At 39.4% G+C, this 25,839-nt stretch overlaps 1 protein-coding gene across 1 annotated transcript in view; it reads right to left on the bottom strand.

Moving 5' to 3' along the window:
• The window catches only part of LOC127662097 (glutamate receptor ionotropic, delta-1-like), a 419,478-nt gene that overhangs the window by 32,308 nt on the left and 361,331 nt on the right, over positions 1-25,839 (bottom strand). Inside the window, exons 9-12 of the mRNA XM_052153073.1 lie at positions 16,298-16,399; positions 14,264-14,461; positions 13,692-14,019; positions 8,716-8,854 (exon numbers count right to left, since the gene is read on the bottom strand). Of these exons, the coding sequence (XP_052009033.1) occupies positions 8,716-8,854; positions 13,692-14,019; positions 14,264-14,461; positions 16,298-16,399 (767 nt within the window). The remainder of the gene's footprint in view (positions 1-8,715; positions 8,855-13,691; positions 14,020-14,263; positions 14,462-16,297; positions 16,400-25,839) is intronic.

Here is a 25,839-nt window from a genome sequence, read left to right as displayed (position 1 = left end):
CGGGTCGGCACGCCCAGTCTGAGGCTGACGTCTTCACGGCTAGACGGTTGGTTCCTCGGGTCTGGGCGCCGCTCACAGAACCGCTCACACCCCACAGGTTCCTATCTTCCCGGAGGTGCATGATGAGCTGACGAGGTCATGGAGGGCACCTTTCTGCCACTCAAAGATCTGCACTTGGGTAGTCCTGACCCCGACATGTTGCAGGAACTGTGCGCTGCAACCGACCTCGCACTCCGGGTCACAAATGTCACAATGCAGACACTTGAGCAGGCGATGGCCACCCTCGTGGTCCAGGAACATCACTTATGGCTGAACCTGGTCGAGATGCAGGAGGTAGACAAAGCCCGCTTTCTCCCAGCTCAGCCTATTCGGCGACACCGTCAACGACTTCGCCCAACATTTCTTGGCGGTGAAGAAACAGACAGAGGCTATTTCCCACTTCATGCCCCGCCACCGTTTTAGTGTGGGCCGTGCTCCGTCTGCTCACCAAGGGCGTCCCCCTGCGGCTTCCAAACGCAAGGCAACTCCGCCTCAACCTGGGCACAGCTCTCAGCCCAGCATTGAGCACCCCTCAGGAGGTGCACGCCCCCCGTCTCTCGAATGTTCTCGAGGACCCGGAAGGCTCCCAAGCATTCCTGAGACGGATGATCAAGGGAACGAAACATTTGCTCCGTAGCTGGTAAGCAGACCAACCATCCCCCAGTGGAGGGCCAGGACGAGAATCCTTGTTTAAAGTTATTTCCTTTGCCGTACCCACATTCTCAATAAAAGAGCAATTTCCTAATTTCCTGGGTCATCTGGCCCGTAAATGCCTTTCTCACGGCAATCCGGGAAATCTGCCAACCCAGATGTGGACCTCTCACTTCGGTGCATGGCAAAGATGCCAACACCCTACGTGCAGAGATCGTGACCCTTTTACTCAAATCAGCGATAGAGCCTGTCCCTCCAGCCGAGATGAAGAAGGGTTTCTATAGCCCTTACTTCATCGTACCAAAGAAAGGCGGCGGCTTATTTTCAACCGGGCCTAGCACAAACTCCCATTCAAAATGCTCACGCAAAGACACATTTTAACTTAACTTGCGGGTGTTCCGCTTGCACATAGCACCTTTCCCTCCACTGAGGTCATCACGTGCACTCTTTTCGCCCAGGAGAGTCCACTAAACTCGCCCTCTGGGATGCCGGGAACCTAAAACGTTCATGATGATTTTTATGGGGCGTTGGGGAAGGGAACATGCAGTTTGATGCAACCTGTGGCTTTGTACACAGCAGCTCATGTGCACGGTTCAGCGCATGGCTTTATTGAATAGGGACCCTTAGTGTCGCTTTATTCGACACAACGTCGAGTGAGTGACAGAAGGGGAATGTCTAGGTTACTGTTGTAACCTCCGTTCCCAGATGGATGGAACGAGATGTTGTGTCCCCCCTGCCATGGTGCTGAACCGTGCCACTGTAATAGCCAAACGTTATTCTCGCCTCGTCAGTGCAAAACCTGAATGAACAGATGATTCCCTCCATTTATACACGTATGTCCAGGGGAGGGACATGCAAATTCTGTCTGCCAAATTCTCATTGGCCTTTTCTCAAGTTCAGAGGTAACTGAGGCCTTCAAGAAAGTCCCTCATGTCGCTTCATTCGACACAACGTCTCATTCCCTCCATCAGGGAATGGAGGTTACAACAGTAACCTAGATGTTTAAGTTAAGACGTTATCTTATTACCATAGCCTACATAATATTTAATGATTATTTGTTTTATTTGTGTACTATAATTTGCTTTTATGTGTACAGTGAAATAGTTTTCCTACTTAGTAATATAAATTAAAATGATTTGATATCACAAAAAAAGGCACCACCGACTGTAGTAAATGACATGTGATGTAATTAGGGGACACAGTTGTCCAGTATCTGTGAAGTACATCAAAAACATTGGTGCTATAACATGCAGTATTTCACAAAGTTTAATTGCATAAGTGTAATTAAAAAAATATTAATATATATAAATATATATATAAAAAAATAAACGTTTGGCAAGGAAATACATTTACAGCGCAAATTATGGTTTCTCCAGGGATGCTTGTGCATCAGCATTAGATGCTGAAAATGTCCTGCCCCTTATGGAAATGTAAAATATAATTTGTTAGAGAAAATATTCAATCACATCTGAAATGAACGTTCTGATTGGTGGATCAGCTAAGTTGGACTGTCTACTTGCCTGTGCCATCAGTTGCGATCCCACCTCCAACAGCTAAGTGCGCATTTAGAGAGAATCTCTATACACTTCATGTATAAAAAAGCATGTCTATATATTCACTTCAGTAAAAAAAGTGTTCTAAGAACACAGCAGATCTACCTTTTTTCCAACAGTTTGGAGACTGCACAACAACACAGAGGTAAAAAACAGGAGGTGATATTAAAAATAGCTTTACATGGGGCCTGGGTAGCTCAGCAATAAAGACGCTGACTACCACACCTGGAGTCGCAATTTCGAATCCAGGGAGGGCTGAGTGACTCCAGTCAGGCATCCTAAGCAACCAATTGGCCGGTTGCTAGGGTGGGTAGAGTCACATTGGGTTAACCTCCTCGTAGTCTCTATAATGTGGTTCTTGCTCTGGGTGGGGCACGTGGTGAGTTGTGTGTGGATACCGTGGAGAATAGCGTGAGCCTCCACATACACTACTTCTCCTTGGTAATACGCTCAATAAGCCATGTGACAAGATGCGCAGAACCACAGTCTCAGATACGGAGGAAACTGAGATTCGTCTTCCGCCACCCGAATTGAGGCAAGTCACTATGCCACCAAGAGGACCTAGAGTGCATTGGGAATTGGGAATATGAAATTGGTGGGGGGAAAAAAATGCTTTACATATTTAACACAGACCTTACAATGTGTGCTTAAAAGAAGGATTGTCATTTGTTTTATTTCTGCAGTGCGTTTCATGTAATGCTGCCAATCAAGAATGATATGCCGATAAATAACTCTCGTTTGTGTGTTCCTCATCTCTAGATTATTAATTTAAATCAACATCAATGTAATGCATCATTGAAAGCAACTTTGTAGAAATTAATGGAGCTTCATTGATTAGACTGTCTGAGGTATGGCTTATTATTTAAGGGTTGTTTCGGCTCATGAAACTCAACTGTGATTGGCTTGATGGTCAATCAATCAGCCCAAAGTAACAAAACACAAAGAATACTGTATACAAATCCACCATTTGGACTCCGTATAGGCTTAGCATGAAAAAGTACAGGGGAACAAATCACCTTTTTAATGAGTACAGGGATGTGAGGGACACGTCCCCCACACTCTATAAAAAGGTTATTTAGTGGCTGCTATGCCTTTGAATGCCACCACCATCAACACAATCTTCATTGTGTAGTTTCGTTTGTACAGTTTGACAGCCGAATAGTAAAAATAAAAATCATAATGCATAGCTAAGAATAAGGCTCAGAGACCTGTGTGCTTATAACAACAAGAGCATGAGAATTCTCTGAAGTGGGAGTAGCCTTCATTGGACAAAACACATAAAAGGGAGAAATATTCTAGTATCTACAAGAAACAGAAAAAAAAAAAAATTATATGAGGAGACCTTTCATGGAATTTATGGAGAATTTCAGGGACTGTGAGCCTCATGGTGGGGAGTGAAGGGCCAAAGTGATCTGTAAAAGACAGCCAGCATGCTGGGAATTCTGTGCATATCAGATTTAATTGGAGAAATGTGATGCATTTAGGCAGGTAATTTTTTCTTTTATTTTTAGACTTCCTTCCTCCACACCTCAAGAACTTGCATTATATTTGATGCTAATTAAGACAATATAGCAATGTGAGATCTAGTCTTACGAGGCATGTACACGTACCACCCACCATCTGCTCACTGACCGTCTGCTACATATTGCACACAACACTGGAAGCATTATAATGGTCTAATCTGATAGGCTGGCTTTACACAACTTGAGTCAGGGCACACAGGGTTTTTTCACTGTACCGTGAGAAACAAAGCTGTGTTTACAAGGTATTGGGATGATACAAAGAGAGATTTTGGAAAATAGCTAATTACCGCATTTACCAAAAATGTCAAGGATAGTGGCATCAAAGCATTTAAAGATACTCAGTTTTATCTGAGACACTAAAACTAAAAGTAAACTATATGTCCATGAACAGAATTGTACTGTGTATTCTGATTTTTTTCTTATGTCTGAAGTAATCTGAATTTATTACATTTGGACAGAAATAAATTCTTATCACAAAGTCTTAACACACTTTCTGCTATTTTCCTGTGTTTCCTGTACAAATGTTCGTGGAGACTGTTGTGGCATTAATTGATTTCATTTTTCATGTGCCAGTCTATTATTGTGCTACATTTATTTCAAATAAATCTGCCACTAAATGGGTTTGGTCACTTTACATGTCAGTCAGAGGGTCTCTCTCTTTGCGCACATGTTTGCGCACATTCACAACTTTCTTGACCTAGGAGAACTCAGCTTATCAAAGGATTGTTTAAAAAACGATTTGTGGGTGTGGTTTGAACGTGATGATCTTTATTTTAAATTTTCCTCCACAAACAAATTTTTAAAACTGCCGTAGTATAAACTAGCTTTGTTCACTTAGTTTTATTAGGTGAAAAAAAGTTTGGCTTCTTCCATGGACCCTTTACACAGACCCTTGACGATGCGTTTATATATATATATAAAAAAAAAATTGCGTATTATTTAGTGCAAATTTATAACGGTGTACTTTATATAATATTACCCTTGAATTAGTAAAAAAAAAAGTAGTTACCACAGCTGCGATGAGGTTTCTAAAACAGCTGCTGCTAAGAGAGTGACAGAAAATGTGCCATCTTCGCTTTTCAGACTATTGTAATCCACCACTCTCTATTTTTTTTTTTATTTATTTGAAAAGTCGTGGAAATGTAATAGTGGTGTTTTTCTTTTGATGTTGGAACAAATGGATAAGCAAAATTTTGGTCTGCCTTGATCTCCCATTCACTGATTTCGATGTTTACCCTACAATCCTTTATTTCCTCATTCCAAAACCTGGAATTGTGAAAAGGGTCCATTGTATAAATTAAGCTTAAGTGGGTGATTCTTGGCCAGAATAAGCTTCATTGTGGACCAACAATTATGCTGTCAGTCAGGGTTGGACTGGGAAGAGAAATCGGCCCAGGATTTTACATGGCAACTGGCCCAACTTGGGGGTGGGTGGGTGTTCAATATCCTTTTCTGCATATCGTGGGGCCGTTTTGTGGTCCGTTCTGCATAACCCGGTTGCTCATTTTTGCTTATCGAGCCACATTTGTCTCGTTTCGCGGCCGACCCTCCGGCCCGCTCGTTCTCCAAATGGCCAGTCTGCCCCTGAGATAAAATTCTAATAATGTTCTATGGCACACCATGTAGTCTTGAACAGCAGGTACCACAGGGGGTATGCAAAAATAATTGGATTTTGCTTCATTCAACCTATAAAAAAACATTTACAACTTAAATAAAATAATATGGATTAGGCCTAGGGAAAAATAGATTTTCCATTTAATTGTGATCTTTTTCACAATTACTGTATGTGTGATTTTACAATCACAAAATTGTGATTAATTATTCTCTATATCAATTCTTAATATCCAAAGATCTATCTTTTATTACAGTATGTGAAGTTCAGCACTGAGATCATTTCACTGTGTGTTGAGAGTAAAATGTTGTATTGTATAAATTAGGTATGTAAAAATACATTTAGGAATATATATATATATATATATATATCTGTTTTTGTTGTTGATGAATAAATGTCATAACCGGCAACTTCATCTTTTCATTTTTTACATCAGGGATATTACAAGAGATAAGGAGCAAAACATGTTCAAAAAGAGTTTTTCATATTTAAATACTGAATTAATTTGAAATTCAGACACATTTGAATATTATTCCATCTTAACAATGTGTTGTACTCTGGAGCCATTTTGTTTTATTCCTCCAACAAACTAAAATGCCAACATACATTTTTTTTTTTTTAACAAATTATCATAATGGGAATGATGGAGTTTACATATTAAAGCTGTGACTGCAGAGACTTTAATATTATTTGTTTAAAATATAAAAACATGTAAAACCTACCAGGCCACGTGTCCTACCGTTGCATCCACCATGAGCAGGAAGTGGAAAAGTGGTCCTATATAGGTGATTTATAGCTAAACCTGACATTGTTTGACGCAAAGTGAGGACACAAAATGTATAGACAGTTTTTTAATGGAAAATATAATTACACATTTAGGGTGCAATGGGGCTAAAAACACTCCTTAAGGAAATGTAGCTTTTTTTTTCATGGTCACAAGATGTTTCAAGGTGTAAATCTTTTTTTATTTATTTTGATTATCGATGGAGCAACTTAATTAGTTTGAAAATAAATAATAGCGAAAGGTTGTTTCGATTAAAATGTACTTTTTTTAAAAAAGGTGTTTAGGGAGAATTTTACCACACACATGGGGTAAAAGGCTCTCTCACTTGGGGTGAAAGGCCCCTAGGGGGTTTAGAGTGAAATCATGCAGATATAGGGGCAATAGTTATAGGGCAAGTTATAGGGCACAATTTGACAACCAATGCAAACAATTTTGAAACACCAAGATGCTTTTTTGAGTAACAATTTAAGATAATGCTTACTCAAAATAACAACTTCAGAAAAAAGTCAACCATTTCCTGTTAATTTCAAACATATTTTACATTTTATTACATCTGAAGGAGCCTTTAGCCCCATTATACCATACTTTATTTGTTGCTTAATATCTTACAGACACATTTCATTTGATATTTATATTAATGAATTTGTTGCATTTATAAACACTTTCTTTGGCAGTTTAACATTTTGACCTCTTGCTGAGGACAAGTTAAGTTACATGTGCTTCCAAATACAGAGCATGCATTTTTTTTTTTTTTTTATCTAATGAAATAATTTGAAACTAAGTAATAAATGCCATAAGTATTCACATTTCCTTTACGTTTAACTTTTCCAGTATTTTTATTATTATGAATTTCTTGATTTTTAACATAAAGATGACTTCTGTGTGTAAGACATGTTTTGTCCCTTATCTCAAGAATCAATGAATAACATTAAGTCTTTGGTACACATTTTTAGTTTTGTGTCGATGAAGTGGCGCTTGAGACTTACTGATGGTGCTGTGGGAGTACTCTTAAAAGAAGTTTGGGGAACACTGCTCTAGAACAGTGGTTCTCAACCTTTTTTGAACAAACGCCCCCTGACCTCTTCATGATCCTCTTAACGCCCCCCAAAAAAATAAAAACATTTCAGAAATACTATTACAGCCAAACAATTGCAACACTGATACCTGAAGCCTGAGTTTTTGGTAAAAAAAATTAAAAAAACTGAAACAGAAACAGAAGTTTCTTATTGTATTTAAACTACATGTAAAAGCCTCAAGTTGAGTAATATTGTGTTTGGAAAAAATGCAAAAACACATGGATTGTTTGAAAGGTATTTCAAATGTATTTAGAAATTCAAACAAATTCAGGCTCACACAAATTTTTTTTAAGATGAACCAATCACGTGAACAATAACGTAACTAACCTAAATGGCCAATGAAAAAGCAGCGGTCGTTCGCGCACTCAATTAGGCAATATATACTAGGCTTCAAATTTGAATAGCCTACAAACGGTCATTTCTACCACTCTGACAGCTGCGGCATTTGTTTTTAGGCGTTGCTATGGAGATCATTTGCCGGTAACTAGCCGAGTGGGTTATTAGCAACATTTAAATATGAACTCATTAATTTGCACAGACATAATTTTATTTTACATTCAAATGAACATTGTATGAGTTGTCAGAGGCTTAAACGTTGTGATGAATAACAGTGAGTAACGTAGGGTGACCACCTGGCTATTGCTCTGTTGTTAGGATCAGCTCTAACGTCACCCGAATCAGCTGTTAAAAACAAACTCACCATCACCAATGATTTTCTCCGATTAGATATCCGCACCCGATCATCACATTACAATTAAAATTCTCAGGGCCAGATGTACTAACGCTTTTGCGCCTACTTCAGGCGTATTTGTTTCGCAAAGTGCGCATAAAACCATGGCGAGGTATGTACGAACGTGACGCACCGAGATGAAAGCGCAGATTGCCTGTCGCAATTGAAAATGGCAAAATGCGCTTTTCGTGTCATGCATATGCATTCATGGGATGGACAAGGGGAAAGTGGGAGTGTCACATAAATAGATGGGAGGGGAAGCGTAAACTGCGCCTAATTATGTATTCCGCGTTATGTACAGAAAATGCCGGTGAAAGCGCGCCTCTATTTTGCGCTGAAAATTCTCCGCCTCTTAAAAGCATGTGTAACTTAGGAAGCGGCTCTCCTGGCATATCCTCCTGGTGAAGTGGCAGCAGTAATCCGAGCAAAACGAAGACATAGGCTAAGGAGAAGAGCTGAAAAGATTTTTGCGCAGGCCGCCTGTTAAGTACCTCTGAGTAACGCCCCCCATTTGTGCCTGAGCGCCCCCCTCTCTGCTGCCTCGTTCACACCGCCCCCCAACACTGTCCAAACGCCCCCTAGGGGGCGGTACCGCCCCCGTTGAGAAACGCTGCTCTAGAACACATACAGTACAACAGTGTGTTGAGCAAGAGTTACTCCAAGAATATGGACAAGAATTTTTGCCTTGCAACTGTAGGGAGGGCTGGCACTGAGATGCAGTGTTGGCATAGTTAGCATTTCTCTTACCGAACAGCATTGTCCATGCGGGAAACAGTGAGGTAGGCTGCCAGATTGGCTGTGTAGGACGAACAGACAATTAGGGTGAATAGCCACCAGCTTCCCATTGCAATCCTGAGAGCCACTGAACTCATGAAGGACTCACCACCTACAAACACAAGACACAAAACAAAAACATTGTTGGGAATATTTTTTTTGTTTGTTTTTGAATAATTTAAGTTCATAGTAGACATGACAACCTAAATCGATGGTTCACCAAAAAATTAAAATTCTGGCATAATTTACTCGTCCTCATGTTCTTCCAAACCTGTGTGACTTACTTTCTTCTGTGGAACACAAAAGGAGATATTAGGCAGAATGTTAGCCTCGGTCACCATTCACTTGCATTGCATCTTATTTCCTTTACAATGAAAGTAAATGCGACTGAGGCAAACATTCTGCATAACATCTTTTTTCGTGTTGCACTGAAAAAGGAAAGTGGGTTTGGAACAACTCTCCTAAATTTCTTTAACTATCCCTTAAAACTGGGCACATTTTACTGCACTCCCCCTACTCTATGACTAATAATCTATCTTTTTATTTTATTTCAAATCAGCCGTCTTCAGTTGTCTGGTCTGGAGTGCGCATTTAATCTTTTCTTTTAGGTCTAAAAGGAGATCCAGAGAGTGCCTGGCCTGAATATTGAAAGGTCATAGGATGAAGTTGGTAACTCATGCCCATTAAAGGTTTGAAAGTACGCATGATGGTTATCATCATGTCTAAAACTATGTCTGTGACAACTGCCTGCTGCCTCATGGTAGAGTGATTCAATGAATAAACAGGCAGCATTTTGTGTGAAGGTACCTCAAAAGGAAACACATTATCACACATCATGACTAATGATCTAAACCAATTTCAACTTAATTTAGAGATAATCTGGTAAATAAATTGTGATTACAATGCTTATTTCTAGGTAGAAACAGAGTCATAAATCTTGGGGAAGAAATTGCCTTGGTGACCAGATGAAGACATCTTAATAGACAGGATGTTTTGCAAACACTGGATTAGTATGTGTCTTTTTACATATACATCTGTATATTGCCTGCATAGACAGTATTTTTCAACTTTTGGAAACAGCTTCTGCCTGCCTTTCACGAGTGACTGTACAATTAATGTTAATTACCTAAATGCAACATCTACTTTCATAATCATTTGAACAAGTTTGAAAGTACCATTATCACATTTTGGGTCAAAGGATTTTGAATTACAAAATGGTAAACAGCTGTAGAAAAAAAAAAAAGAAAACGGAAAATTTATTTCAACGGCTGTTGTTAATTACTTGCATCTCCTGGCCATAGTTCAGTTACACCGTTTAGGTCAGCATATGATCGCATCTTATTCAATCAAATGTATTTATGTAAACTGGTTAGTTGTGTGGATTTTGGTTACATTTACAAATGTAAAAAACGATCACCACAGTTGTAACTGAAATGGTGGCAACTGAACTTCAAAACAACAAAAGATAAATCAATGATGAAAAACGAACTTTCAATGAAAATGCACTGTAAAGTTTGCTTTCATTCAATATGGAAACAGGCATGTTTCATATGTTAAGGTCTGTAGTGCTTGTAAAAAAAGTGATAACTTGAAACTGAACCTGCAAATATCCTTACTATATTTGGTTTTATATAAATCTGTGAGTCAGTGATTACGAGTGGACGCGTCTCCCTTAGCCAGTTCCCACTACCCCCTGGTCACCGGGATCTACCACCACACCACTTCCCACCAGTGGGGATTTCTTTAAGACTGCAAGGGAAGCTCAGCTTCCCCTATAATGTCAAAAAAATAATGGTCAAATATGTACTATTGTGTAAACAATTTATTGACTAAAAATGCGTTAGAACACGTTCATCTCGAAGACGAGTTCGTTCAGAATCAGCTACATTACATATAGCAGGTCGGCTGACTCGATTTACTTCTCATTCATTCCCGTAGTGTCAGTGCATTTCCCTGTTGAAGCCGAGCGTCCATTGACTTCAATGTGGCTGCTCTGAACAGTTTTTTTCAGTGCTCCGAAAATAGACAGTCATTGGATAAATGCTGCGATTATGTCCCGCCCACGGACGCTCAGCGTCTCTGGGGGTGAATGAGGAGTGGGCTGGCCGGACTCCGGGCTTCAGCGTGATGATTGGAGGATCTGTCGAAAGACTGCATCTCCTTTTGATTGACAGCGAATCTGTACTATAAGAAGTCACTGAAGCTATTTACGCTCAGTCCCATCGCGGATTTCTCAAGTGTAGTCGAAAGACAAACTGCTGCAACCTATTTCTTTATATTTGTTTGGCGAAATTGCTAGTCAATTTGCATAATACATTCACACAATTATACACAACATTCCTTGTTTCAGTTTTACCAAGTTTAATATATTTTGTTTTAGAGCGTTAGTTCGTTCGTTCGTTCATTCATTCATTCATACAGTAGGCTAGGCTAGCGTCGTGCGGGTGAAACTGCGTACGATGGCAGGCGGTGCTAATATTGTCGACCTGATTTTGGCGAAGCCATTTGAAGAGTCTTCCTTACGAGGAAAAAATTAGAATTAAACAGCAGGGCAGATCAACACCTAAGATTGATTTAGTGCAAAAAATAGGGTAAATAAGTTTATAATGTAGGCCGAAAATGAGCTTCCCCTCTTTGAAAGACCAGCAGCCGCCACTGCTTCCCACATCTGACCTAAAAGCCCATGTGGTGTATGTCACCGCTCTAACCTCCCCCTCTCTGGGCAGGTGTGGTCTCCGCAGGGTCTTTTCCCCCTGAAAGAATAGGAAACTGGGTAAGACCCCATCCCCGATGTATGTAAGGGCCCAAGCCGTTGACACTATGCGAGAAACATAGAGAGAAAAGAGGCCCGGCTAGGCTCGGCCCGTTCCAAGGTTGGAAAGCGTCGCCTTGTTCCCCTGTCTAGGGTAACTATAAGGATTCCGACGACTTTATGGGGCATTGGGGGAAGGGTACGTGCAGTCTGATACAGCTGGTCGTTTTGGCACGTCAACTACCTGCCCACTACTGTGTCAGCAGTACACATACACGGCTCAGCACATGGCTTGATTTAAATTGGACCCCTAGTGTCGCTTCATCGACACTGTTGTGGCCATTTCCAGCTCCTCAGAAAAATCCTGAATGAAACGTATTTCCCCGCCTTTATACCCGTATGTCCGGGGGCGGGACATGCAAATTCCGTCTGCCAACTTCTCATTGGCCTTTTTTCATAGATCAGATGTATATTTGGCGCTCAAGAGAGAGACCCCTAGTGTCGCTTCTTCGACACAACAGGAACGGAGGTTACATCCGTAACCTAGACGTCAGTGATTATCTTGCAATGAAAGTGCTAGCTAAGATAAATAAGGAAAATGTTTAGGCCCCTGCCAATTTTTCATTTGGATAATCTGGGCTCTACAAGAAAGTAGTTGAAAAGCCCTGCTTCACATCTAACATTGTATTCTTTCTGTTCTTTCTCATAACAATAAGCCCTACATCATTTTGACCTTTCTAAGCATTTCACCATTGTCCCAGGATTCTAGCTCTGAAAAACTGAACCTCAACTATGATTCTTTTCTCTTTTATGCCGCCATTCTTTTTCTTGCTAGTGTTTTTGTTTTGCAGTGACACAGTGCTGTAGCCATGCAATAACATTCATTCTCCCATCTCCACTTTTTTCAGGAAAGCTCAACATCTTATAAGCCTGTGCTGAAATGTCAACACAATATTCCTCTCCAGTACACACAGCCTTGAAAATGTCATCACAGACACAGAGTCAGTGAGACCAAAAAGGTAAAGGGAAATGATCTGGGTTGCATCAATTCAACTCATTAGGGACTATAATTTGTCTTTCTGGACAGAGTCAAATTTTCTGAGATCTGTGCCCCATTAGGGCTAAAAGGAGATCCACAGCGATCCTGGCCTGAATATTGAAAGGTCAGAGAAGGAAGTGGGTCACTTATGCCCATTATATGTTCAATATCATACCTGATGGCATTTTGTGTGAAGGCACTTCAAAAGGAAACAGGTTTTCTTAGGCAGTATACATAATCACATGTCATGTCTAATGATCTAAACCAATTTCAACTTACTTTTAGAGATAATCAGATTTATAACAGGACATTTTTGCAGAAGAAATTGCCATAATGACTAGATGAAGACATCTTAATTGACTCAATATTTTGCAAACATTGTATTGGTATGTGTCTTGTTGCCTTCCTCTGTCCATATATATAGCCTGCAAAGGCAGCATTTTTCAACTTTTGGATTATGGCTTGCCTCTCATGAGTGACTGACTCAAATGAAATCTACTTTCATAATCATGGCATTTTGGGTCAAAAGGCTTAAAATTACAAAATGTCAAACAGCTGTAGAAAAAAAAAAACTATATATTTGTTTCAACAGCTGTTGTTAATTACTTGCATCTTGGTCTGTCTCGCCACACACACATTATGCACTTGAGTGAAATTAAAGCAAAGTGAACCATCTCAAAGCCTTTAAGAGCACAGAGACACTAATCGAGTCAGGTACGGTGTTGTTGTCATAGGCAGAAAGACAGAGTTTAGCAAAAGTAGCTGGAAAAGTGCAGCCATTTATCCCACTCTATCCCACTTTTCCTTTCAAAGGCTTTTTTAGAAGGCTCTAGTATGCCACTTGCAACAGATTCATCTTTCTGATTTTCTGTGCCAAAAATAGTATTTCAATGTGGGTTGCAGAATTTTTTATTTAGTTTTATTTTTTGCCAAACAGACAATGCAGACTCTCTGGGGATACTTGAGTACTTTAGAAATATTAAAAGAATGATATATATATATATACTGTTGAACAGAGATTTTCTTAAAAATATTAAAATGCTGTACTGGCTATGTTCCTGCATATAAGAATGTCAGTATTTGATTACACCATTCAAATTTCTATGCAGAATTACCTCATCCCTCACTTTGATGTTCATTTGTTGTGACTCATCTTACCTTGCTGTACAAAGGCTCCGTAGACGATCCAGATGGCACTTTGAAATGATGTGGTAGGCACAGGCTGGTGGGACCCGGGAGGATTCTGGGAACGGACAGACTGCACCCGTCTGAGCAGAAAGACCATGACACCCACAACAGGAATAGCAGCAGCAATGCAGGCCCACACAGCCAGGTCAAATGGGGCCAGTAAAGAGAAAATGTTGAGTCTCTCTTCTGTTTTGGTCATCAGAATTCCAACGGAATAATCCATATAGCGTTTGCTGAAGTCAACCACATTCTCTCGCTCTGGAGTGATGGTGATGGCCGAAATGGCCACATCTGCCCTCTGAAATGTACAAGTAGTAAATATTATCTATATATACACTTGTAATAACAATAACATAACATGTACCTAAATATTGACTTCTAGGCTAAACAATTGACATAGCATACTTCAAATGTAATTAACATTGATTTTAACACATTTTCAAGAGATGTCAATATACATCTATGTATAAAAAAACTATTAAATAAAAACTATTGCAAGAACTTTAGTTGACATATTGTATCTTCTTGAATGTGAATCTCACCTTCCCGATCAGCTCTCCAATCATTCCGTTCCATGACCCGTTGGCTTGAGGAGATCCATATTTCTTGTCAGCCACCTGATACATTTCATACTTAAAGCCCAGTACTTTGGCCAGGGCATCCAGAACATCTATGGAAAATCCCTTATATCTTTGAGGCTGACCAAGAATGTTTTCTGCAACCATTACGAATGGCTCCTCCTGGAAAAAAGAGAGAAAAAATTAGGGGAACTTGGTTTCCTTTTTTATTATTTGTCAAGCTAACACATTGTTATTATTTAGAATGGTTGAGCGTTTTTCCTAAATCCCAAAACCAAGACCAAAATTTCTAAATCCTATAGCTTTCAAGCTACATCCACCAACTTTTGTACAGACCTTCAGGCAGTTCTGATTCAGTGTGCCACATATTTTCTAAGTGATCAGACTTACAGATTTCCCATAGCATAGCAGACATTCAAAGTGACATTCAAAATCCCATAGATGTCCATTTACAGAATATTAATGATTTGAAAACTCCAATTGTCCAACTGCCAAAAAAGTGCCAAAACCCCTCTAAATCCAATCAACTGTCCAGCCTGACCAGGCTGGGAGACTAGCTAAGACCAGCTATCCAGCTTAAGCTTGTTTTTCCATAGCTATTTTATTTTTGAAGGGTTCACTATAAGAAGCAAAGATAATTTCTCACAATCCACATGTATCTCTTGCAACAATTTTATATTATTGGATGAATAAAAGATTTAACAATGATTGTTCAACTAATTTCTGTGGAGATTTAGTCTGCTCAGGTCACGGCTTGTGGTCAGATTGTCCGTCTGTCATATTCAAATCATTGGCTGATATGACACTTTTTAGCAGTGACAGCTGGGTCCCTTCAGTCTCAGTTTAATCTAAATGAAGTGTTTCAGCTGACCTGATACTCCATGGCCAGGGAAGCATGCAGTGCCTCATCAGAAAGAAATTATCTCTTTAAATTCACGTGGGCAAATTGCATTAAGACATGTCACCGCCAGACATGATAGACTATTTTTGAAATAGGCCCTGTGCACTCAAATACAGACAGATAAAATATCAAGAAGGAACTTGTGAAAGTAGTTATATCTAGAGGGACCACAGCAGTGATGGACTAAATAATGAATAAATAGCAAACTCCATGAAAATCCCAGGAGAGTCTATCAAGAGTTGGCATGGCTAAAGTAGTGATGACTGAAGAGTGACACAAAAACACAGAGGATAACCCTGTGGAATGCAGTAAGTATTTTAAAAACTTTGATAGCTATAAACAATTTATGTGATTGAGGGCCATGATAGAACAACACATTTCCACACAGTATTAAATACCCCAAGATTTCAAAATTTGAATTATGTTGCCAATTAGCTTTGAAGCCATCTATATGCTAGTTTACTCCTAAATGCTGTAAAAAGAATAGCAGACATATGCATTTAAACAATTAGTCTCTCTCTCTCTCTTCTAGAAAAATTGACAAAACATTTGACAACTCTTGTTCTATACAGATTTTCAGTCCGATCAAATCCTCTTAAAAATGAGAATGTCCCTCCCTCTTTCCCAACTGCAACTGACTAGAAAGTAGCAAATCATGGTTCAAGGATGTAACATGAATTAAAACATACTGTCTATTTTTTATCTCTTTGAAATGTCCAAACTCTGCACAAACTTCAATAGGAAATACATCAACACAGGAAAGAAAACTGCATTCGATGAGGCATTTCATGGGGTTTTTAATTGTAAAACCCCTATGTGCCAGTGTTTCAATGAAGTACTACAAGAACAGCTTTGTGGTTAGACTTAGTGCTGGGATTAGAGGCTTGAACAAAATTCTTTCATCAACCAATCGTTGCGCTGTGATTTTAGTGGTAGGATCAATGATAGGTCCACAAGAACATTGTTATAAGAACATATCCTAATTTGTAAATCATGTTTAGATTTATTTTGCGGTGACTGAGAGTTAGTCCTTAACGTGACATCACTGAGGCATGACGCCAGAGACTGGACCCAAAGGAAGCTGAAGCAATTCTCACCAATAAGGTCACCACTTTCAGAGTCACTCCTTGCATGCCTTGCTCAGCCCGGTTCTCCCTCAGACTACCATTCAGTCCACGATCAGAGTCCCATGCTGCAAGCTGAGAGAAGGAGAGAGAGAGAGAGAGAGAGAGAGAGAGATTGTGAATGAGCTGTGATCAAGCTTGCGATGGCAGACATGAATACAAAACAGAACTCAAAAGGGAAAGAGAAAAAATAAAGTATGAATCGGGCAGGGACGGGACTGTTGCTTAAAGCCAGAGCGGGCCTGACCAAACCAGAGTTATCCACTCTGAAACTATCCTCAAACACTTATCAGTTCATGATGCATCCTTTACTATTGAGTAGAAATCGATACCCCTTAAAGGATTAATCTTGAGGCTTTGGGTATTTTATGCTGTTGTTACATGCCCAGGAGATAGTGATCATGTGAGCATGTGAGGTAGTCTCCTTAGCAACAGCTGTCTGCCTGATGAGGGAAAAACTAAGGGCATTCCCTCACTTTTAAAACAAAAGTGGAAAACACACCAACACAGGCACAAAAACATCTGCTCTCTGTTAATATGTACATGTAATAAGTTACATACTTCAGCTTTAAATGCTTTAAATTAGCTATATATGAATTTCTTTATGAAACAAAATTTTATATTTATACACTGGCAGCCAAATGTTTGGAATAATGTATAGATTTTGCTCTTATGGAAAGAAATTGGTACTTTTATTCACCAAGGTGGCATTCAACTGATCACAATGTGTAGTCAGGACATTATTAATGTGAAAAATTACTATTACAATTTGAAAAAAAAAAGTTCAGAACTTCTTAAACTACTTCATCAAAGTAGTTCTCATAAAAAAATCCTCCATGTTCAGCAATGACAGCTTTGCAGATCTTTGGCATTCTAGCAATCAATCAATTTGTCCAGATACTCTGGTGACATTTCACCAGAGGTGGGACCAAGTCATTGTTTTCCAAGTCACAAGTCAGTCTAAAGTCGTTGCATTAAAGTCTCGAGTCAAGTCCCAAGTCAAGGCAGGCAAGTCCAAGTCAAGTCCAAGTCAATTTACAAGTCCTCAACTTTTAGCTTCAAGTCTTAAACAAGTCATTAGTGCACTTTGCGCAAATTAGTATCAGAGTATTAATTACTATAGTAAATTTATACAAATTTTATCTAGAAGTTTCTAATTTCTAATCTAATTTTATATATTATTTTTTTTTTATTTATCGATATCTACCTGTAAAGACCAAAGAGGGTAATAAAGATGATACATGGATCTTATCTTTGGACACACATTACGGCAAACCAAACTTTTACTCTAAACACGCAATGAAAGGACGCTGAACGTGCTGAACTGGTGAATGAAATCTGAAATATTACCAGGCAGTGGCTAATTGCAGACATTTAAATTGCATATATGTGTTATATAGTGTAAAGGGCTGCGAACAGAGTAAATGATCGGTTTTGTGATTTTTAGAACCATAACCAGTATAATTAAATAAATATAGCTAAACGCATGACAGAGGATCAGCGCGTCCGCAAAAGCATGAGTGTGTTTACATGCACGTTCTGACCAGTTATGCTCAAAAAGCACTAACGTGTGTGGTCACAATAAATGCAGTTCCTTTATCGAGGTCATACAACAGCGTGATAAAACACTGGGTAGATTTAGTCCATTACACCAATTGCTATAACACGTTAAACGCTACTGACCGCAGTAAAAAATAGTTTGCGGTTCGACATGCAGACTTTGTTAGCCTGTAAATCTTGTGCTGCCATAGACATGTATGTTACTGAACCATAGCTGACGTAAATTAGTTAACAACTTACCTCTGTCTGTGGATTTTCAGATGCCTCACAAAATTGGACGTTGTCGACGAGATGTCTGTAATTTTGGAACCACAGGTTCTACATGTTGCAATCCTTCTGTTGCCTTTAACTCTGTATTCAATATATCCCAATTATATCACCTTTGGAATCATTTTTGCTGTGTCCTTGTCCTTAAATGCCCGCCGCGGTCTTCAAACTTGGTCCAGCTTTCGTGGAAGCTGATTGGTTGGTTGTCTGATTGGTTGAATAAGGAGCGTTGACATGCAGATTTGTAAATCAAATTAATTGTTTATTTGGGAAATTAATTTTTGATTTACTGCACACTTTTAATTATACAACTCTTATCTTTGGTTTTAAAAAGTATAAGTATTTCCAAGTCAGACGGCTGAAGTCCAAGTCGAGTCGCAAGTCTTTTTTGATTCTATCGAGTCGAGTCACGAGTCATCAAATCAGTGACTCGAGTCCACACCTCTGCATTTCACCCCACGCTTCCTGTAGCACTTGCCATAGATGTGACTGTCTTGGCGGGCACTTCTCATGCACATTACAGTCAAGTTACAGTCCCACAAAAACTCAATGGCGTTAAGATCCATGACACTCTTTTCCAATTCTCTGTTGTCCAATGTCTGTGAGTCTTTGCCTACTGTAACCTCTTCTTTTTGTTTTTCTGTTTTAAAAGTGGCTTTTTCTTTGTAATTCTTCCCATAAGGCCTGCACCCTGAGTCTTCTCTTTACTGTTGTTGAGTGGGTAGAATTCAATGAAGCTGTAAGCTGAGGACATGTGAGGCATCTATTTCTCAAACTAGAGACTCTGATGTACTTATCCTGTTGTTTAGTTGTACCTTAAGGCATGCCAGTCAATTGCATACTGTGGTATCTCAAAAACAAACACAAAGACAATGCTAAGCTTCATTTAACGAACCAAATAGCTAGCGTTAGATATCATGGCAAGTGATTTTCTAGTACCAAATTAGCAATTTAACATGATTACTCAAGGATAATGTGTTGGAGTGATGGCTGCTGGAAATGGGGCCAGTCTAGATTTGACCAAAAATGACTTTTTTCAAATAGTAATGTGCTGTTTTTTATCAGTTGAATGCCACTTTGGTGAATTAAAGTACACATTTCCTTCCGAAACAGCAAAATCTGTACATTATTCAAAACTTTTGGCCGCCAATGTGTATATGTATATATATATATATATATATATATATATATATATATATATATGCAGTACTGTGCAAAAGTTTTAGGCACTTGTGAAAAATGTTGTATAGTGAGAATGAATGCCATAAATAGTTTTCATTTATCAGTTAACATAATACAAAGTCCAGTAAACATAAAAAAGCTAAACCAATATTTTGTGTGACCGCCTTTGCCTTCAAAACAGCACCAATTCTCCTAGGTACACCTGGACACAGTTTTTCTTGGTTGTTGGCAGACAGGATGTCTCAATTGCTTCTGTCTCTTCATGTAATCCCAGACTGTCATGATGTTCAGTGGGGTGCTAAGTGGGGACAATGCATGTTCTTCTATTCTATTCAATTAGTAAAAGGAATGGTTGGGAGTCTAAGATGTATATTTCCTATTACACAAAAATGTAATAAATAACCATCTTAAGACAAATGTTTTTGTAAACATATATATATACTAAGCAAAAAAGAAACATCCCTTTTTCAGGACACTGTAGTTTATTTCTGTAGATAATTCTGTAAAAATCCAAATAACTTGACAGATCTTTATTGTAAAGGGTTTAAACAATGTTTTCCATGCTTGTTCAATGAACAATAAACAATTAATGAACATGCACATGTGGAACGGTTATAAAGACACTAACAGCTTACTCATGGTATGCAGTTAAGGTCACAGTTATACAAACTTATGACACTAAAGAGCCCTTTCTACTGACTCTGAAAACACTAATAGAAAGATGCCCAGGGTCCCTGCTCATATGGTGAACATGCCTTAGGCATGCTGCATGGAGGCATGAGGACCACAAATGTGGCCAGGGCAATAAGTTGCAATGTCTGTACTGTGAGACGCCTAAGACAGCACTAGAGTGAGATAGGAAGGACAGCTGATCGTCCTCGCAGTGGCAAAAAATCCTGTGGTCGGTTCATCGAAATTTCACACCTGCAGGACAGGTACAGGATGGCAACAACAACTGCCCGAGTTACACAAGGAACATACAATTCCACCATCAGCACTCAGACTGTCCACAATAGGCTGAGAGAGGCTGGACTGAGGGCCTGTAGGCCTGTTGTAAGGCAGGTCCTTACCAGACATCACTGGCAACAACGTCGCCTATGGGCACAAACCCACCTTCGCTGGACCAGACAGGACTGGCAAAAAGTGTCCTTCACTGATGAGTTGCGGTTTTGTCTCACCAGGGGTGATGGTCGGACTCGCGTTTATCGTCAAAGGAATTAGTGTTGCACCGAAGCCTGTACTCTGAAGCAGGATCAATTTGGAGGTGGAGGGTCTGTCATAGTCTGGGGCGGTGTGTCACAGCATCATCGGACTGAGCTTGTTATAATTGAAGGCATCTCAACGCTGTGTGTTACAGGGAAGACATCCTCCTCCCTCATGTGGTACCCTACCTGCATGCTGGACTTTCCTGCATTTTGACCTCCCCCTCGTGTTCAGTTTATGTCTTAGTTGTTGAATCTTTTTATGTTCATGCAAATATTTAAACATGGTAAGTTTGCTGAAAATAAAAGCAGTTGAAATTGAGAAGAAGTTTCTTTTTTACTGAGATTATAAGTGTTTATATATATAGTATATATAAATCTTCTGAAATGGGTGAGTTGCCCTGGATAGTGAAGGAAAAGTAGCCAGCTGACTAGCTGATTTGTATAACATTTTTGGTCACTACAGTGTTGCCATTTTTCAATTATTGTTATATTATAATTATTAGGACTTTACTAATATGGAAATGTGGAAAACAGTAATAATAAAATGAGCACAGATGTGCCTAAAGTTTGACTGGTAGTGTATATTTTGGTGTTTAACTGTTAGAATGTCTCCCATTACACTGAAAACAACAAAAGATAAAAAGAAATATATGACATACTCTTAAAAAATATGCATATAATACTGGGCTTCTTTTTTCAAGTTAGTTCACATCAAGTTAGTCTTTTCAGTCCATATTCCTTCATGAACAAATTCTGAAAATGATTGACAGATACAGAAAAAAAACATTATATTATTTCCCAGATGCAGCCCGAAGCTGTGGATGTTATTCTTCCCATCAGTTAATGTAACACCACATTAGCAGCCAATAAGTCACTTGTTCAGCCAGAGTAAGACTCACAGAAGTAAGCTGAAACTGCTTTTAGTCCCCCTCAACAAGCAATGACACTGCTTCTGTAAAAGATAGTGCTCCTCTTCACAATGAAAAGTGTGATATATCCATCTGCCTCCAGACCCCAGTACCATTTATCATAATCCAAATATCACAGTAGATCTTTTCCTCTGCTGATGAATTCAGCAGGCCATTGCACTAACATCTTGGAACAGAGAAACTCTGACCCTAAAATCATGAACGGCTCTTGACGGGCCAGCGCTTGACCCAGCGGTCCTCTGCGAGTGACAGAATGACAGAGGCTTTAAGATCTGCCCCAATGACATGTGTCATTAGTCTTCACAGTAGTGCACAATACAAAATCTCTTACACAATAACTCCTCCTCTTCGTTCTCGATATCAGATTCAGTTTAGAAAGCTTTACTCACAAGATTTATGTGTGTAATATTACAAAATCAAGAGTAATAGTGAAATAAAGAAAGAGAGAGGATGACAAAGAGTCACTGAAAGTGAGGGGGAGAAAGAAAGGCAAAGTGAGAGCGTGCGTGAGTGAAAAGAGAGACTAAAGTAACACTATACAACAGTTCGTTCTGGTCCTCTTATCTGATTGGACAATGAGTGTTCTAAGAGTGCTGATATTTAGACCACATCCACTCTAATATGTTTTTGGTTGAAAACTTATTTTTCCATTTCCTAACATCAACTTTTTCCAAAGTATGCAAAACAAGGGAATGTTTTTGAAAGTATCAGTGGAGGAAAACGACATTCTATTGTGGATAAGGATAAGAAGCATATCAGTATCTAAATCAATGTGTTTTTAAGTGTGTATTTGGCCTTAGTTTTGAACTATTTTTGTTAGAAATACACAAATTACTATGCATACTATGCCTAACATTTAAGTTACTACAAATTTACACAATATTTGTCCTGAGCCCCAGAATATTTTGTAAGTGTGGAAAGCGTACATCAAGATTTGTTGAGATTGATTTGTGAAGCTTGTGTTATTCAATCAAGTGTATTAAAGGGTTAACTCCAGATTCTGTGCATAAAATCAGGAAGGTAATCGTTCAGCCTTCTTCAAAGAGCTGTAAGATGACAGTTCTGCCAGAAAAGTTTCAGTGAGTTTAAAGAATGCCTCCATCATTTCCCCTTCTTTTTTCTCTCACTCTCTCTGCTTGCTTTTCCCAGGTGAGACTGAAGAGCTTTTTTCTTTAAGTTTTTCCAAAAGTTTTATCTTTTTGCTTTTGCCTGTGCTGTTAAATTGTTAATTATGTGGGTTGCTGTTGACAGAGATAAAAGAGATGTGGCTTGTCCACTGGAGATATTCTGTCAGTGAGCATGCAATATCTATCCTATAGCACAAAAGAGGTCTCCACCCTCTGTACGTGTATGTGTGTATGTGTGTGTGTGTGTGTGTGTGTGTGGCTCTCATGAACGAAAATGCACATTTCATGTTCCTTTTAACCATAGCAACATATACACGGCCCAAAATGAACTTTTATATCACTAATAGCAGGTGAATTGAGAACTTTTAGAACATCAGCCATGAAAGTGTATTTTGCATTATATATATATATATATATATATATATATATATATATATATATATATACATACATACATACATAGATAGATAGATTACATTTGTGCTGCATATTGATTATTTATATTAAGTCATTGCCATTCCTTACCATGTAAACACGCCTCCTTTCTATGTAAATTAGGCTTATTGTAGATTGCGCTTCATTCACAAAATTTCCACGGTGCAATTTAGATTGCGGTAATGGCGCAATATAAATTGCAGCAGGCAATTTTTGTGCAAATGGCGTTCAGCAGCGTTTTTGTGGGAGCGTTTGTATCGTTGTCTAAATGCAAAATTTAATTAGTGAATCATTAAACCAGCGCAGAGCATGCACACACGCACAAAAAGGTACTTTTACCAGGTACAAATCATTTTTGTTTTTGTTTTTGTGGTTTACATTTTAAGTCAGAAACCTCACTGACCTCTATTATAAGGGCCTTACTGTAATAATGATTTTTGCTCTTTTAATTAATAAATTAGGGATGAGTCAAAATGAGTTCCCTGTCTGTCGCTCAATCAATGCTTTGTCGAATGAAGCGACACTACGGGTCTTTCTTGAAGGCCTTGGTTACCTCTGAACTTGAGAAAAGGCCAATGAGAAATTGGCAGACAGAATTTGCATGTCCCTCCCCCGGACAGACGGGTATAAAAGGAGGGAATCGTGCGTCTGTCCATTAAGATTTTTCTTCGGAGCTAACAGTTGTGCAATCAGCGAGCTGAGTTCTGTTCCACTCACCTCTGCAGAGCATTTGCTGTTGGATCTACGGCGCGTATCAGAACACGTCTTTTTAAAGATGCTCTTCCGCCTCTGTTTAGTTTCTGGATGCGGTGATGATCATAGGCGCTGCTTTGTGTGTCTGGGCCATGATCACTTTGAGATGACATTTGTGGATGGTTCTTGTTCTCACTGCGTGAACTTAACCATGGCAATGTTGTTGTAGCGGCTTTCCTTCCAAAAAAGGATGCCACTCCAGTCACCCCCACGGTGCTCCTCCCCATGAAATTGAGGACGACCCAGCTGGAGCTGGGATGGCAGCGGGCTCAGTTTCGCCGGGTAAATCCCCACAAACCACCCGGCCCCCAGCACATTCATTGACTTCCGTCCGGGCTTGAGGTGAGAGCGGCTCGCCACACGGCCAGTATGACTACTCCCTCGGATATGCCTTTTACTTTTACTTTTACTTCCACATCTCTATCTTGCTCGACATTGATTCTTCCTACAGTTCGTGTTCGGCGGCCAGGCGTATCAATACAATGTCCTCCACTTTGTACTTTCCCTCGACTACCTCGATGACTGGCTCATCCTAGCATACTCTCGAGAGTTACTGTGCGCCTACATGGACCAGGTGCTCAGGCACCTCAGCCGTAGGGCTTCAGGTCAACTGGAACAAGAGCAAGCTCGCCCCAGTTCAGAGCATCTCTTTTCTCGGCATGGAGTTAGACTCCGTCTCAATGACAGCTTGCCTCACCAACGCCTGGTTTGGTACTCCCCAGAGGAACCTATTGTAACAGTTACTATTGTAACCTCCGTTCCCTGATGGAGGGAACAAGACATTGTGTCCCCCCGGCCACAATGCTGTACCGAGCCACAGTAATTTGCTGAACCTGGACAGATGCACGATTCCCTCCTTCCCTGTAAAAATATTTTCTTTTCCGACCAAGGTAGAAGTCCAGCACTAGTGTCCTCTGAAACCTGTATGCTTCTTTTCACCAATTGCCCACAGGGGTGACAGAAGCTCATTAAGGTTCATTTCATTTCCCCAGATTCACATGCAACCTATGACCACACCATCACCATGGAAATAGATGAGGCAATTGTGCCGATATCACCCACGCCTGGCTCGCCGAAACTTAAAAACGGCTAACTGTGTTCCTTGAGACAGCCAACTTTGATATTAACCCTATTTTAGCAGTTTGTGCAGGACAAATAGACAATCTCTTCGTAGTTTGACTAGCCAGCAGTTCTTTCAGTCATTTGCTCGTTCATTTGTTCATTCCTTCATTAATTAATTCATTCATTAATTCATTCATTAATTCATTCATTCATTATGTTGGATTGACAGGATTTAACCAATCTAGTTTAAGATTACATTTTAAAATCTCCCATTGACTTTGACATTGATAGAATGTTTGCCATTCAAACAATAGCTGACAGTAATGACATGATTGTAATATTTGCATAATACATTCAGATTGGTCTTCTTTCCTACATCTATTTGCATACTGAATTTATGATTGGTCTTTTCATTCTTGCATCTACTTTGTGTCACAGTTTGTCTCCACCGTGTTCAAGGACTCTTATTATGAAGTTTTATCCTGCACTACATTTCCCATACTCCACTGCCCTAATCACTGCATTATCCCCACCTGTGTGTCATTCCCTCATTAAGTTAGTGTAAGCAATTCCTAGTCCTACTGTATATACCCTCTAGATTTGTTAAGTTTTTGTCAGTCCTTGAATTGGGATGTTTGAACGGTAATGTTTGAGTTGTTATGTTTGTTTCTACAGTGTTTATGATTAAAGTTTGAAGGATTCTACTCCTGTGTCTCCTCTCTTCCACTCCTTGGGCACCAAATGTTACACTTTGCTGTATAGCCAACTTTATACTGCAAGTACTGTGTTATGTTGTTTTTTTGATACTCATACACGGCTGAAAGAAAAGCAGGACACATACGGTATGAGTTTCACCTATCCTTTTCTTTCATCTCTTCTTGTCTATTATATTGGGGTCTTTATCGGTATAATGCTTTAATACTGAAATCATCCATTTCATTCCACTGCCACTGCTGATATTACTTCACTAAAATATTAACATTTTACAAATATTA

Source organism: Xyrauchen texanus, chromosome 22, assembly GCF_025860055.1.
Source record: "Xyrauchen texanus isolate HMW12.3.18 chromosome 22, RBS_HiC_50CHRs, whole genome shotgun sequence".
NCBI lineage: Eukaryota > Metazoa > Chordata > Actinopteri > Cypriniformes > Catostomidae > Xyrauchen > Xyrauchen texanus.
Note: the sequence above shows the minus strand (reverse complement) of the source record. Positions and strands in the feature narration are given on the sequence as shown.